Consider the following 15,636-nt stretch of genomic DNA (forward strand, 5'->3'; position numbering starts at 1 on the left):
TGTTCCTTTCTGATTTTATTAACAGCAGTTTCATTGTTTGACCAGCTTTGTTGAAGCTTTTCTCCCCAAAATAAGGAAAAACAACTGAAATAAAAAAATTTATTAATCTTAAAAAGAAGTGGGATCCTAGAAAATGAAGTAACATCATCAGTTTTAAGAAATGAGTGTAATTAATAAAGAAAAAATGTAAAAATAAATAAATAAATTTAAAAAAAGACTTAGAAGAAAAAAAGAAATGCATAAAGCTACAAAGTGAAAACTTTTATTTCTTTCATTTCTTTGGGGGGGGCTCTGTGCACAGGTGTCTGTGCCAGTTCATGCACTTGTGTGCATACTGAGGCCACACAGGTGGCCTTGTGTCCTGCTCATCACTGTTCTTCTCTCTCGAGACAGGGTTTTCAGAAAATCTAAAGGGGCTCCTCTTGTTAGTTCAGACTCACAGACTGCACAGAAGCTTCGGCATTGGAAATACAGACACTGCATGACGGTTGCCATTAACTCACTACAATTGAGTTCAAGTCTTCTGGAAAATGAGCACATTTGGTGTGCTCCACCACAAGATGGTGGAGGCCATGAGCACCTAGGAACCTGTCACAGACCTCCCATCACCAATCATGTGATCTCTGTAAAAGTCACTTCAATGTTAGGGCATGTCAGTCCCTCATCAGGTAAATTTAATCCTGACCCCCAAATCTTTAATTCTGCACAGCAGCTTTAAATCAGACCCAGCAATGCACAATTTGTATAATTCCATTCTTTTCTGATTACCTCAGCACTGCATGCTGGCTACCAACATGTGAATGTCATTGAGTAAGTTCCCACACATTTAACTGAACAGCTTTTCCTTTTGTAATAATTTTTAGCCTTTTCTATTGATTTGCGATTTCCCAAAATATTAAAATGAAAATAACCCTGCCTACTGATGGTTTGAGCTATTCATTCCTCCAGTTTCCTTGACCCATGCTGCCTTTACTCATAGCCCATGGAAGAGGAGGGAAATAAAAGGTTTCCCTTCCTTTCTGGCCTGGCAATGCTGGAGGTTACCCACTCACCTGATGGGGAAATATGCCTCCAGGAAATGGCAGGCTCTGGCTTCCCGGTGGCCAAGCACGTAAGGGTGACATTGGTTCCTTCGTTGATGGTCATGTCATTTGAGATGTCATATATTTTCGGAGGAACTGAAAAGGCAAAGACACTGTGGTGAGACTTAATACTTATAAGACTATGTTGAAATGCCCTTGAGTATTTCAACTCTAGGACATCCTAACAGAGATGATTTTTTATAATCATTCTTCAGTCTGCAGGTCTTGCCTCCTGGAGAGCTCTGTAGAAACCCAGACCTCTGATAGTTTGGCCCATTAGTTAGATTTCTCTTTCTCTAAATATTTTCTCTAATTATTATCAATATGAACATGATGTTTAATAATAAAGTTTTGATATCAACTGAATTTGTACTTTGAATAATGTGCACTGAGTAATTTAGAACACTGGGCCATCTCCCTATTCTGCCTAGCATTGTCACTGTATGGTGGGCTCTGCTTTGAAAACGGTTTATAGAAGGTCCATTGTGCCTGCGTGCTGACTTATGCACTGCATGAAGCAGTGTGGGATGAAAAGGAAGGTTGATTTAGGGTCAGAAAGCCATGTGCCGCTTCCATGCATACTGAAGACAGTGGGGCTGGGCATGCTTGGAGTCACTGTTCTGGGGAGCAGAGGTGATTTAGTGAAGACTGCATTGGTAAGAAAGAGCTCTCTGAAGCAGATCACACTGCAGCCAATATGCTTGCCATGCTCTTGTACATGGTGGCTTTGCAGGGTGATTGGAAAACACACTGGGGACTTCCTGATGCATTAGACTCAGGAGAAAGTGACAGCTCAGGGTCTTCACTAAGATAGAGAGACAGAAGCTAAACAGTATTCTATGTCCAGAATTGGAGTACCTGAACCACCACGGGCTCAGAGGTCAGAAAGGAACCTGGTATCAGTGTCCCTGTTCTAATTGTCTGGTGAAAAGCACATGTGTGTCATGGGGGTCTAACTTCAGAAGAGTTCCCAAGCATTATCATTCTGTCAGTGATGTCATCACTCTAAAAATGATGTCATCATTCTGACAATGATTTCACAACTTACGCAATGATAATTTCACTTTGACAATTATATCATTACTTTAATAATGCCACAAATGGCTGTCGTGTTATGCTTGACTTAAAAAAAAGCTGCAGTATTTTGATAATGCCAGTAAAATCTAAGTAAGAGGGAATTAGTAACTTTAATTGATTAGGAAACTGGCCTTTCCTGAAGGGTCATTTGAATTACTCCATTCTGTTTTGTGTTTTTCAATAGTTATTTTCAAGTCCAGTAGCTAGACATTGTAATTTTATAACAAGTTACCCATATTCTTTTACATTATCTTTGAACATTTTTCATAGAATCAAAGCTCTACTGCAAGAAAATCAAGTTGATTCATTTGTAAGCTGGTTCACATGCCCGGAGCATAGTTGCAAAGTTCATGCCGTGTGTGCACCAAGGACACCCTCTAATAAGCATTCAAAGTACATTCTTGTCATGTTCTTTATTTAGCTCTTAGGCAAACTACAATAATGGTTCTAAACAGGATGTTCTTTTCAGTTTTGAGTAGAGACCAGGACATTCTAGAAGAAAGATATAGAGACTTTTTGCGTCTATCTGGTAAACAGGGGAGTTACTGAAAATGAAATGGTAACACTGAAAAAAGTGTCAAGTCGCAGCCTCTGAAGAGCTTGCTGTACAGACAGAAGGACCTGAGTTTGCATTTCTGGCACCCATGTAGATGGCTCCGTTGCTACTGGTGCAGGACCCTAACACCAGTGCCGTGGAATAGGAGAGAAGATGCTGCCTGGGTTTGCTGGCCAGTGCAGCTGAATTGTGAGCTGCAATTACTGTACAGAACCCTGAATCACAAACAAGATGGAGAGGGAGAGAAAAGGACACATGACATGACTCACTGGCCTTTACCCACACAGAAAGATGTGTGTGAAAGCTTACATACAAAATTAGGTACATATATAAGCAAGCACACAGGTAAAACATGTTTACATTATATGAACTATGTAGAGAGATTAGCTTTAGGAATAAGTCTGCTAAACTGTGAGATACTTGTACCTATGTATACATACACATACGTACCTACAGGCATAGGCCCCTTACACATACATAGAGGATGAGTAGATCATCATGCACCCATACAGGCATAGGACCCTACACATACGTAGATGATGGGTAGATCGGCTTCGGCCCCTTACACATACATAGATGATGGGTAACTTGGCCAAACTGTGTGTACCCTAGAAAGATGAAAGAGGTGTCTCTCATATGGACTCTGTTGCCTGCTTTTTGATCACTTCCCCATGGGGGGGGGCAGTACTGCCTCTCCAGGCCACAGGGGAGGAAGATGTGCTAAGTCCTGATGTGACTTGATGTGCTGGTCTGAGTTGGTATGGAGGAGGCTTCACTTAGCTGAGGAGGAGGGGAGGGGTAATAGCGGTAAGTGGGGAGGAGCATGGGAAGAAGAGGAGGGAGCAGCTACAATAAGGATGTAAACAGAATAAACAAATAATTTTAAAAATGCCAATGTCCAGTATGAAAAATGTTAGGTAGTATTTGCACAGAGTTTTAGTCAACTATGGATAATTTCTTTTACAAAGTCAAATGTGTTAAATGACTCCAAGTTGGACATGAGTATGCATATTTAATGCAAATACTGCTGTCCTTTAAAAATCATGCACTCTTGTCCTGAACAGTGGGCCTTTTATCAACCCCAGCTGAGCCTATGTCCACCTGCTCATCCAGTGTTCAGCTTCACACTGAGTTCATAGTAAGCATTAGTGTTTGACTAAGTGGGAAGCAACCCGTCTCTTAGCCATGCACTTTGACCTGACATTTTCACAGCCAGAGGCACTAAGGAGGCACTAATAACTCTAAGGTGTCACCTGTCACTCCAGAGATGGTAAGATCTCCTAGTATGTGCTACAGCAAAGAGATGGTAAGATCTCTTATTATGTACCACAGTGAAGAAACATCTGGAAGGTGGTTCTAATATGAAAAAAAAAATTATCTGACTGAGCTCATTCCCAGGATGCATCAGATGCCAGCGGCAGGTGCTCTGTGGAAACACAGGTTACACCCTTTTGAACTGTTGCTTGAAGAAGTGAAAACAAGGGGGCCTTGTTGAATATTCAAAATTACTGTGCATTCAGCTTTCAAGCCTTCCAGTTTCTACCAAATACTGTAGAAAGAATCACTCTAGACCTACAGAAAATTCAGAAAGTTAAAAACCTAATCCTCACACTAAGACATTTAAAGGAGACAGTGGACAGGGAATTAACTAAGAGAAATGCCACTGCAGATCCCCTTCAACATCTCTGCATGATGTTGATTTTTATATGTGAGATGCATAACCAGCTCAGTATAACCAGCTCAGCATAACCAGCTCAGGAATAACCAGCTAAGGCATAATCAGCTCAGGAATAACCAGCTCAGAAATAACCAGCTCAGGCACAGCCTGTGAGGGAGGAAACATCGAACCCCAACCAGACAGCTAAGGGGGTGTGGGTGCAGAGAACAGGTCAATGTTCAGCTCCAAGAGAAAAATAAGCCAGTTGTACTGAGAAGGGTCCAGGGCTTCTCAAGCTAAGTGGAAGGAGGAGAAGGCAGTATGAGCCCCACCCCTGATTGGAACAGAGCAGGATATCACAAGCCTGAGGTAAGTATCTTTATCCATCTCTCAGTCCCAAGGCTAATTATTCTTTAAACATCCATTTAGTATCATCTCATCTGCCTTTGTCCTTATGTTGCTAGTAGTCCTGAAACTCAGTTGGTCATTCTTACCCCTTCTTTAGCCCTTCATTGGTCCTCACAGGAGCTGAATCATCTTTGGATACCTCTCTGGATTTATATTCTGTAACGTTAATTTACTTCCTCTTGCTGATTTTACTTCACCAAAAAATGAGTCAGTCTGACCTACTGCCATTTGAGCCATCTGTCAGCTCTGAAGAGATGCCCAGCATGCGTTTCCAAATTGGGAGGCCACAGGCTTCCCAGCGACCTCTGGAGCATTATTCCACTGTTTATACTGAGTTTGTGAACAGATAAATTTTTACATAACATGAAAATTTTCATATTTTCTTTTTCTTGGGGATTTGATGCAGGACCCTTTTGTGACTACTTGAGATTAATGAGGGTGCTTATGTAAACAAGGGTATGGGGCTTCTTGCTTGGACCCAGGCCTTTCACTTGTTCAGTATGTACTTTGTCACCACCAGCTCCTGATTGCTGATACATGAATAAACTTCTTGTTTTTGGAATGGTCAACTGTCATAAATTTAATGTGAATTTCTTCCACGAATTCACCATGTACTGTAGAAACAGATCACTAATGACTTGAGTCATGGGGTGACTCATCCGTGCATCAGTAGGATGTTTGCAGATGACTTTACACACCTGTACAGATGCTTTCTAGAAGGAACAAATCAAGTATTTTGCTCTGACATGAGTTTGCATGGCATGTAAAGCCGTGTCACATGATACTGAAACCTTTCACTGAGCACACGAGAGGGAGATTTTGACTGTTGGGGGACCTCTGGGGTCTGTTCCATAATGCTGGGTTACTGAGGCCATCAAGCTCATGCTGTGAGGATTCACAGGGTCACAGCTTTCCATGCCACTTCATTAGAGGGGGGTGATGGCATCCTAATTCTGACAACTACAGATTATCCAGAGGCACTGCCCAGTTGCTTCTGCTGTTACCACCCTGCAAAACCAGGGCAGTGTCTCATAGACAAACACTTCATCTCCTGGCTCCCTGAGGACACTGGCTCTCTTCCATAGTCCTTGGTGTGCGCATCCCAGTCCCAATGCCGCTGTTGGGATTGTGCCAAAAGCTCTCTTCCTTTAACTTGTTCACCAGGTCAAATGAGAAAAAAAAATACAAGGTAATCTGTCTCTTTACACCACAATTGATTTCACTCTCTCCAGCTTTATGTCTCAAAACTTGGCACACAAACAGTGACATGAATTCCTGAAAGGAGTTCTTGAGACAATATGATAGACTTTGTTGAATGTCTGCTCCTATCTACATGTTTCCACCCATCTCAGAGCTGCCTAGTGACGTCATAGTTCCAAAGCTGATGGAGTGAGGAGGCATTTCAGTGATCACACAATCATCACTGTGACAAGGACCCCTTGTGCTAGCTACAGCCTTGCCCTCTGAGAGGATGTCACTCAGGTGGAAGGGGCCTTTCCTCCTCATGCATCAGCACCTTTGCCCTTCTGAGCCTCCAGAAGGAGAAATAAACCCTCTCATACTTCCTCGTGACTCTGCTCTCTGTTGATGCCACTGGCGCTCATTTATTTGGTTTCTACTTTTATTTTTTTAATATATCTTTTGTAGAGCAGAAGTTGAGGCTTAGGGTAGAACTTTCTTATTCATCTGAATCTGTAAAAACCTTGCATCTAGGCAATGAATATTCATGTATTTTTCATGAGTATAGAAAGCTAATATTTCTTTAGCTTTTCTGTGAACATTCCATGAAACGTCTACCATGGGAAGGGCATGTGATAATTCTGAGAACACAGTGAAGATGGCATTATCATTCCTCATAATCAGGACAATCTGAACACAGGGTCCCCTTTCAACTCGTTTCCTCCTGTTCCATGCCTGTTACATTGGGTGTCACTCAACCCAGAGATGTAGCTGGGCAATAACCACACATTTCAGCTGAACTCGGTGTTATACTTTAGGCAGCACTACATGTGCTAGCTACAGTTTTGTTTTTGTTTGTTTTTTTTTTTTTTTTGGTTATGTTTTGAAGCTATGCAAAGGTAGACAAAAAAATGGCTTTGGGCTGAGAAGATGGCTGCACAGGTAAAGAGCTTGCAGCGTGAGCCTCAGACATTGGTTGGGATCCCCAGCACTGATGTGAAAAGGACATGGTGGCATGTACATCTGTCCTCAGAGCTGAGACAGAGACAGAAGGACCCTTGGGCCTTTTGTTTCAGCAAGCCTAGTAAATCAGTAGGTCCAGCAAGATCCAGGTCCAAGTCAGAGACCTGTCAAAAAACCAAACAGGTAAACCCACAAAAGCAACATGAGTGAGTGACTGAGGTTAGTGACTGAGGAAGGCCTGTCACTGACCCACTGCCCAGGCCCTGAAATGTGCACATGTGACTCTGCACACAGAGGCGTGCAGCGAGCACACATTCCCACATCAGAGCATCAGAGTTCCCTTCATTGTTTTCTCTCTGTACAGTGTAGAGGGTGTTAGTTTGAGTAAACTGTGTTTCTGAAGCTTTTCCAAATTGCTTGAGGCAACAAGCTAGACAGAACCATCCGTCTTGGGAGAATTGGATTTTTCTTTTCACTCCTGTATCTGGCAATGGCTAGCAGTATCAAAAGAACATTCTTCTTTCCACAGGGTTGGCACATCCCTTTCCATCTTGGACAGTCCCCAGAAGGTAGAAGCCCATCTCCGCTTCCCCATAAACCTTCTGGGAAGGTGCTGTTCTCAAACTGAGAGGAAGCATTGCTTCATGATTTTTTTTTTCTAAATGTGCTTGTGGGTGCTTGGTGGTTTCATGGCCCAAATATAGCCAGCAACACAGTTCTCTCAGCTGACAGACTGTAACTGACTTTATAGTTTATGGCATTTCAGAGATGCGTGTGGCTTCTTCCCTCATCCATCACTCAAAAATAGTGAATAGAAGAAGAAAAAGAAAAAAAAAAAACCTCAGAGCATAAGTTGTAGATGGAAGCCTGCCAGACTCATGAATTGCTTACTGATGGAATATGCCAGAACAATTTAGGAGGTAAGAACACATTTGAGAGAAATACATCTTTCCTTACAGTTCCAACTTTGAGTTATGTTGCAAACTTTAGTGTTTCCTTCACTTAAAAGCTATGCCCAATATTTCCCAATCTATTGTGTTCCTCAGGATGCCAGCTATTAAACAGGACACGATAGCAATCACCTGTTAGTTCCCAGCTGGCCACCCATCTCCTCACTCAGTGGATATTTCCCAAGTATCTGCTTCACCAGAAAGGTAGTCTCAAACAATCGGCCTCAACTGAGTTATAATAAGTAGTGAGAACACCTACAAAGAGGAGTATGCAAAATGCTTTGCGAATATCACATTACAAATGTTTTTTTCAGAAGGTGAGAATAGGCAAGGATGCTGATATTTGACCACATTTTAAAAGCAGATGAAATGTAAGTAGGATGAGAGGAAATAACAGTATTTTTTTGTATCCAGGTAATGATGAGAAACAATCTGACAAGCTTTTCCCTATCCTGGGTGGAAGGAACAATGAGCAGAGAGATCTTAGAACAGTGGGTATGCAGCCGAGAGTGTTGATTTCTCCTTAAAATATGACTCCTACCAGTTACTTTGTTCATGTCCAGAGGAGTGGAGTGGGTGCGTGGGTGCTGGCCTTTGTTTCTAAATGTTAAGATCAGTAAGGGGCTTGAGGGATGGGAGGTTAAGTATGCTCACTGGCTGCTTTCCCCATCAGTTCACTTTCTCAGGAGAAGCTCCAGAATGGGCTCTCTGAAGGAGAAAGAGTGCGCCCAGCACTGCAGAAAGTGTGAGTGAAGACTGGGGAGGGGCTGGCCCCATGTGGCACAGAGTGGTGGGTAAACCCAATGTGGGCTTCCCTTTCTTTCTCTTCTCTTCCGTTCTTGTCTTCTTCTGACAGCTTAACATGGTGCTCTGCATCTTTGAGATATGAACACAAGCGATCTTTAAATTTGAAGACATACTTGCTCATTGAAAATGTTCTTGTGGTTGTGGCTTTTCAGTAACAGATGGAAACAAGCAGGCTTATGAGAGGCTGAGTGTACACAAGAATTAAATGTGACTGAAGAATTCAAACGGTCCTTTGTCCTTAGAGAAGATTGTTAGTGGTTAACTAGCAGTTCTCATGTTTTCTTGGAAGGTAGATTTCATGCTTGCTTTAAAACACTGAAGAAGCAAAACCAACATTGCTGCACAAGCGTTTCGCCCCTTTGGGAGGGAATGGTTTTTTTTTTTTTTTTTTTTGTTATTTTTATTTCATTTGGGCTTGAGGATCAATAGCTGGCTCCTGCTGGGAATGTTTGCACACTGGAGTTCAGATGGCTGATACACCTCAGGCTGGCATCAGTTTTAGCTTCTGGAATGTTCAGATATCAATGCAGGACTAGAACTGCAGCGGTGGCAGCAGCAGCAGTGGCAGCAGCAACAAGGCCAGGGCACACTGGGTAGAGCTGGTGTCAAAGACTCAAGGTTCAGCCTGTCGGTGTGGGCTGCCACTGAGGCTGAATTACCCAGGAACCAATTCCATGGCTGCAAACTTGCTGAGATGGCAACATTTTATTAAGAATTGATAATGAGCATTTTCCTGGAAACCATTTAGCAATGTATTTTAAGAACTTTAAAATAGCTGACCCGGTAGCTATAATGTTTCCCTTTCCAGGAATTTAGATCAAGGAACGAAGGTGCCTGCTTTCAGTACCACTACTCTTCCCATAAACCTGCTGGCCAGCGTTGGAGCAGAGCCACGGAAGTGCCCTCTGGAACGGCTGAGAAGACTTTTCTCGCCTTATCCCTGGTGCTTGGTGTGAATCATATTCCTAAACCAGAGCAAACATCACACTTGTGTCAAACTAGAACCCAGATGCCTGTTTTGCAAGCGTTTCCCACAGCAGAAAGCTCACTCTAGGCGTTTTAAACCCCAAGGACCCATGTGTCCCCTTGTTGCTGTGGAGAACTTAGGTATACCTGTCTTGGTTTCATGAAGAACACCCACTCTGTCTGGTTGGGTTTAATGTGAGTGCTTCTCACAGTCCCAAGGGCTCTGTAGATGTTTTATTTTCTATTCTTTTATCAGATTTTATGTCTAAAAGCTTGCTATGGTCTTCTTATGTTTGCAAAGTAAATGTGCCATTTCAGCACCATTAGAAAAATAATGTCTTCTTTGAAGTACACTCGTTCCTTTGTTCTTTGTAAATAATATTTATTATCCTAATTATGAAGATGATACCCATTTGCTGGAATTAATGTGTGAAAAAAATATGTAAAGAATAAGAAGGAAAATATCATAGATTATAGCATCTGGAATGCATGGTGGTGGTTAAAGTACCATTGCCCTGTCATATGACTGAATATCACACCACCATTAGGGGGATCATTATTAGTAGCTTGGTGTATTGTACTTAGGTACTTTTATGCGTGTGTTTTTACATACATCTCAACATTTCCATGTGGTTTAAAAGCTCACTCAGAATGAAGCTTTGGATGAAAATGATGTCTCCTCAGAATGTGTAGTTTTGAAAGTAAGCTGGAGTGGGGTTGGGTGGAAACTGAAAATGTTTTGCTTGGCTTCTGCCTTTCTTATGGGTGAAGTGCTTGACAGACAGTGCCTACAGCAAAGGTGAAGGGCGGGTGGCTTGGATGGCACGTGTCACTGAACAGAAGCCTTGGCAATCAGGCTCCCACTCACAAGCCCTGGGTCCCTGATACCTGTCCCGAAAGACAGGCTCGACCCCTCCCCACACTGCTTGCTTTGACTTTTGTTTGCTATTGGCTGATTCCCACAAGAAAGTTCGAAGCCAGGTGACTCCAAAACTGGGTCCTAAAGTAATGACATTTTTCTTCTGCCCTGTTCTCCAAGAACACTTGCTCCTCCTGGAAGCTTGGGATACTGTATAGTTAGTCTGGAGCCACCATGTTAGAGGCAGCACATGGCGATGCCACATGTGAAAGCCATGTGCTGAGATTGTGAGACATCAGAAGTACATCCTAAAAGGCTTACAGCTTATGGAGGTCCTAACTCACCCACTCATCTCAGTGAGACTTTAGATAGTGGATCCAAGTAGCTCAGAGTGTAGTCTTGCTAGCAGGACAAACTGCCCTCTCTATTTGTACACATTCAAGTTTGCCATGACTTTCAGAATAACAATAAAAGTTGGAAGGTATCCTTCTTGAATTCATAGCTTATAAAACTACCACTGAAGAGTTTTATCTTTAAGTATAGACAACAGAAGATAGACTACAGAAACAGATGCTCAAAGGTACTTTGGTCAAAACTCATCACTCATATTCAGAATGAAAATATTTATAGAGAAGTAGATACACAGCAGAAGTTGGTTAGAGCTCAACCGCAGTCTAAGCTAGAGGTCCTCAGAGAAGAATGTTGCTCTGCAGCACAGCCACCACGGATAATATCATCCTGAAGATGGAACCCTAACGAGGTCCTCCTGGTTAGTTTTTATTGTCAACCTCACTTCCATCTCCTGGGGAGGGGAGAACTGCAGTTAAGAATTTCCTCCATCAGACTGGCCTGCAGGCATGTCTGTTACTTATGTGGGAGGGTCCAGTCCACTGTGGGTGTTACCATTGCTGGGCAGCTAGGCCTGGACTACATAAGAAATCATGAGACTGTTAGTAAGCCAGAGACTGAGTCAAACAAACCAGCATCTCTCCAGGAATTCTTCCTTTAAGTTTCTGCTTAGGTTCCTGTCCCGACTTCCTTCTGTGGTAGGTCATGATGTGCATGTGTCAGCCAGATAAAGCCTGTTCCTTAGCTGATCAGAGAGCTTTACCACATCCATAGGACGAAACTGGAACTCTGTGCTCTGTGAGTGTCCACAGAGACCTCAGCAGCACATCTGCGGTTTAGCCTGTCACCAGCTGCAGATGTCCCTCCAAGAGTACCAGAAGAACTGGTCTCTACCCTAGGAGACCCCACAGTGGAGAGTCAAAGCGTCCCATCTCACTCAAACTCATGTACACCTTCAACAGCTTTTACCCAGAAAGACCCACAGAGCCATCTCCACACCATGTCACTTGGCTTCTTCGAAATGCAATACATTATCACACTACACACTAGTGTGCAGCTGGCTCATCTGTCAGGGGGTGGTGATTAGATCCCAGGAGTGACTAGAGTGTCACCTGAGGAAGAGTTGTTAGAGTAGAGTGTATTCAGAAACATGAGTGACAAAACCATGATCCCAGTTAATTCTCTGCTTTCAAAAATAATTATTCCTGTACCACTTTAATGATCTTCTTTCTTACCTCCTTTTCACAGAGATAATGAGGTGTATTTTTTTTCTTATGTACAACCATCTGTACATATATCAAGCAAGTATATGTAGGAGATAGCAGTGCTGATAGCTATATGCACAGATTCTCTAGTAAATTGGGTTAAAAGGTAATCTTCCATGCTCTGAGCCCCTAGGTCATTAGCCACAGTGGCCTAAGTGCCTTCTCTTATAATTCAATATCGAAGAAATTGCTTTTTTGGCATTAACTGTATTATATTCAAAATTGTATAAATTATTGAAATACTATGCCTCTGCCAAGATATAAGACAGTTCACATGAACAAAAACGTTGAGTTTTAAATTATTCATTGGAGAAAAAGTCTCCTGACAGAAGTGGCTTTATACTGGGGCTACCTTTTGGGACTCACATTAAAGACAAGACACATAACCGAAAGCTTCTGGGACTAAAAATTTCCTCAGCCTTAAATAGGAGTGTTGTGTCTTTGGCTCTTTGTGTGGGACAAGGTGACAAATTGCCTTGTATCTCAGAGATCCCCCAGGAGAATTTTCACTGGTGGTAGAACACCCTGACACAATCACTGTAAGTTATGATGCAGTGCAGTCAAGGATCTGTCCAGAAATATTGAAATTTGTTGACTTGACATATGCCCATATAATTAATTAATTATTAATTAATGGCCACACACTTGTACCTGTGTAATTAATGAGTTAAATCTGTACACAGAAATGCCTGATTAGCATGTCTGCCATCTGTGGACACATACACACACGTGTAACTGACACCTTCACACTTATGATATTGGAGTGGGTGTTTGTGCATCTGTCTGAGAAGTGAAGTATAGTAGAGGAGATACTTCAATCATGAGAAGCATAAACTCAGAAGAGCTCTCTCCTCAAGACTATACCACATTCATTTGGGTTGAAAATTTTCATTTATCCCTCATTATGCCCTGGGGATTGTGCTGGGTGTTCGTGATTTCAAATTTAATAACACCAAGTTGCTGGCAGGATATGTACTGTGGGAGGAAACAAACACAAAAACAGATTAAAATATAATTATATCCAGTTATGTGAGAGACAGGTATGTGAGCTATGCTCTTAGTGAAAACTCCTCCAGATGACATACAAATGGAAGCTCGGCGATGGTGGAGACACATGGGGCCATTTTGGAGTGAGGTGCTGAACCCATCTATACAGACGAATGCATACCAGGTGTACATACCTGACTGCAGGTAGCTCTGGAGAACATCTGGCAACTCGGTGACTGCTCAAATATCCTGCGGCATGTCACTCTTAAATGTATTTTTTTATATTATACCACTATAGAATTATGCCCCAAGGAAAAAAAAAGTTCATTCTCTTTCTACCTGTCTGTAGTGATCAGATGAACACAGGAAGCACTACGTATTGATCCCTGAGTACTTTGTAGGCTCACAGTACACAGTAGGTACCAAGTGTTGATGGGAGATATTGCCACCATTCCTAGATGGTCCATGTTTGAGGATGTGATCCTCCAGGCCCTCACAAAAAGGTAGTTCTCCTCCATTTATTCAGTACATTCTGACAACAATTTCCCTTTTGAATGAGAAACATTCCACGAGTGAGGACTGCCGAGATCCTTGGGTTTTCCTGCTCCAAGGTGCTGGGTACAGACACATTTTCACACCTCAGCTGACAAGGACCATGTGTTTCTGGCTCTCTAGATGCCGTCACATGGTATGGACTTAACGTGAAGCTCAAATGGAAGAAGAAACTCTCTAGGGCATGTTGCTGCATAACAGCATTTCCAACCCATTGAGGCTTTTGAATCTTCCAGTCTCCTCATATGATAATCTCTCCACAGACAAGCTAAACCCTTCTTTCTTTCAGGAAAATTAAGATCCTAAATTCATAGCACTGTTTTATTTTCATCTACATCCCAGTCTCACAACCCTCCACAGCAGGCACCCTGGAGAGAAGGTGGGATGGCAGGAAACACATAATTTTTGGGTTGAAAGTTAAGATAAGGGGGGGCGGGTACAGCCTTACCAGGCCACAGAGGAAGACAATGCAGCTGCTCTTGATGAGACCTGATAGACTAGGATGAGATGGAAGGGGAGGAGGACCCCTCCTATCAGTGGACTGGGGGAGGGACATGGGTAGAGAAGAGGGATGGAGATTGGGAGGAGATGAGGGAGGGGGCTACAAATGGGAAACAAGGGGAATAAACTGTAATTAATAAAAAATAAATAAATTTATAAAATACAGAAAATCATTCAAATGTCTTAAAAAAAAGATAAGAGAGTGTCACAGACTATGTCAAAATAACCCAGTTTACTTTCTTGAGTGTTACTACTTAGCAGTTAAATGGGATGCTGCAGACACACAGAGTGTATCAGATATCAGCAGCTTTGGGCAGCTATTGCTGATGGTCAGATGTGGACCACACAGCAAGTGGAGTCATTTTTGACTTTTTAAAAACACTGTAAGCATCACTGGCCATGGATGTTTCTTGGTGGTGAGAGGCGAGGTGGTAACTGTGGTGGTCTCTTCCTTCAATAAACTATAACCAGTGTGTATTAACCTATTTGGAACAGATTAACAGGATGTCACCAGGGGTTTGGGCTCACTACAGAAAACATGTTGTGTAATTAAAGGCCGTCCTCAGAGGTGAAAGTTTCAGGGACAATGAGTTGCACAGCACTTATGAAGTTGTGGGGTAATGACAGAAAGAAATGCTCAAGGGTGATAAAGTCAGGGGTTCACCTGTGGGCTTTCTCTCCGCTCACCTGCTAGACATAATGGAGGCAGATGCCTTTCTGCAAAAAGACTAATAAGGTTGTAAACTCCCTGTGATCAAAGGAATTTCAGAGGTAATTAGAGGAGGGATTATATGCTTCCAGGAACAGTGATCTTAAAGTCTTTCAACTATGAAGTACTGGATATATAAATGAGGATGAGAAACAGAAGAGAAGAGAGAGTAAGAGGGAGAGACAGAGACACAGAGAGACGGAGACAGAGACACAAAGACAGACACACACACACACACACAGAGAGAGAGAGAGAGAGAGAGAGAGAGAGAGAGAGAGAGAGAAGTGTAGAGCTGAAGCCTCTCACATGACTGTGGACTTCCTGGTAGGTCCCGCCCTCTGCAGTATCCCCATCACCCTGACATCGACTTGCAGTTCTTTACCAAAGGCACACCCGATACAGTTCACACCTGCATCTGGAAGTTAGTGTTGAGACTTTTCGAACTTTGTTACTCACATTTTAAGCATAGCCACCACTAAACAGTAAAGTGAACTATACTAAATTTAGTATATATGTAACAAATAAAATCATATTAAATACAAGACTCATAAAATCCCAACAGTTGGGAGCTGGAGAGACAGTTCAGAGGCTAAGTACACTGGCTACTCTTGCAGCTTCAGTTCCCAGCAGCCATATGGCAGCTCACAGCCAGCTGTGACTCTGGTTCTAGGGACTCTGATGCCCTCTTCTGGCCTTCATGGGTAGCAGGCAGTCATGTGCTACACACACACACACACACACACACACACACACACACACACACACACACA

At 42.6% G+C, this 15,636-nt stretch overlaps 1 protein-coding gene across 1 annotated transcript in view; it reads right to left on the minus strand.

The window, feature by feature from the left end:
- Positions 1-15,636, minus strand: part of Negr1 (neuronal growth regulator 1) — a 727,531-nt gene that overhangs the window by 267,120 nt on the left and 444,775 nt on the right. Inside the window, exon 3 of the mRNA XM_055614379.1 lies at positions 1,053-1,178. Within this exon, the coding sequence (XP_055470354.1) occupies positions 1,053-1,178 (126 nt within the window). The remainder of the gene's footprint in view (positions 1-1,052; positions 1,179-15,636) is intronic.

Source organism: Psammomys obesus, unplaced genomic scaffold (genome assembly GCF_907164565.1).
Source record: "Psammomys obesus unplaced genomic scaffold, mPsaObe1.curated_primary_1811, whole genome shotgun sequence".
Classification (NCBI taxonomy): Eukaryota; Metazoa; Chordata; class Mammalia; order Rodentia; family Muridae; genus Psammomys; species Psammomys obesus.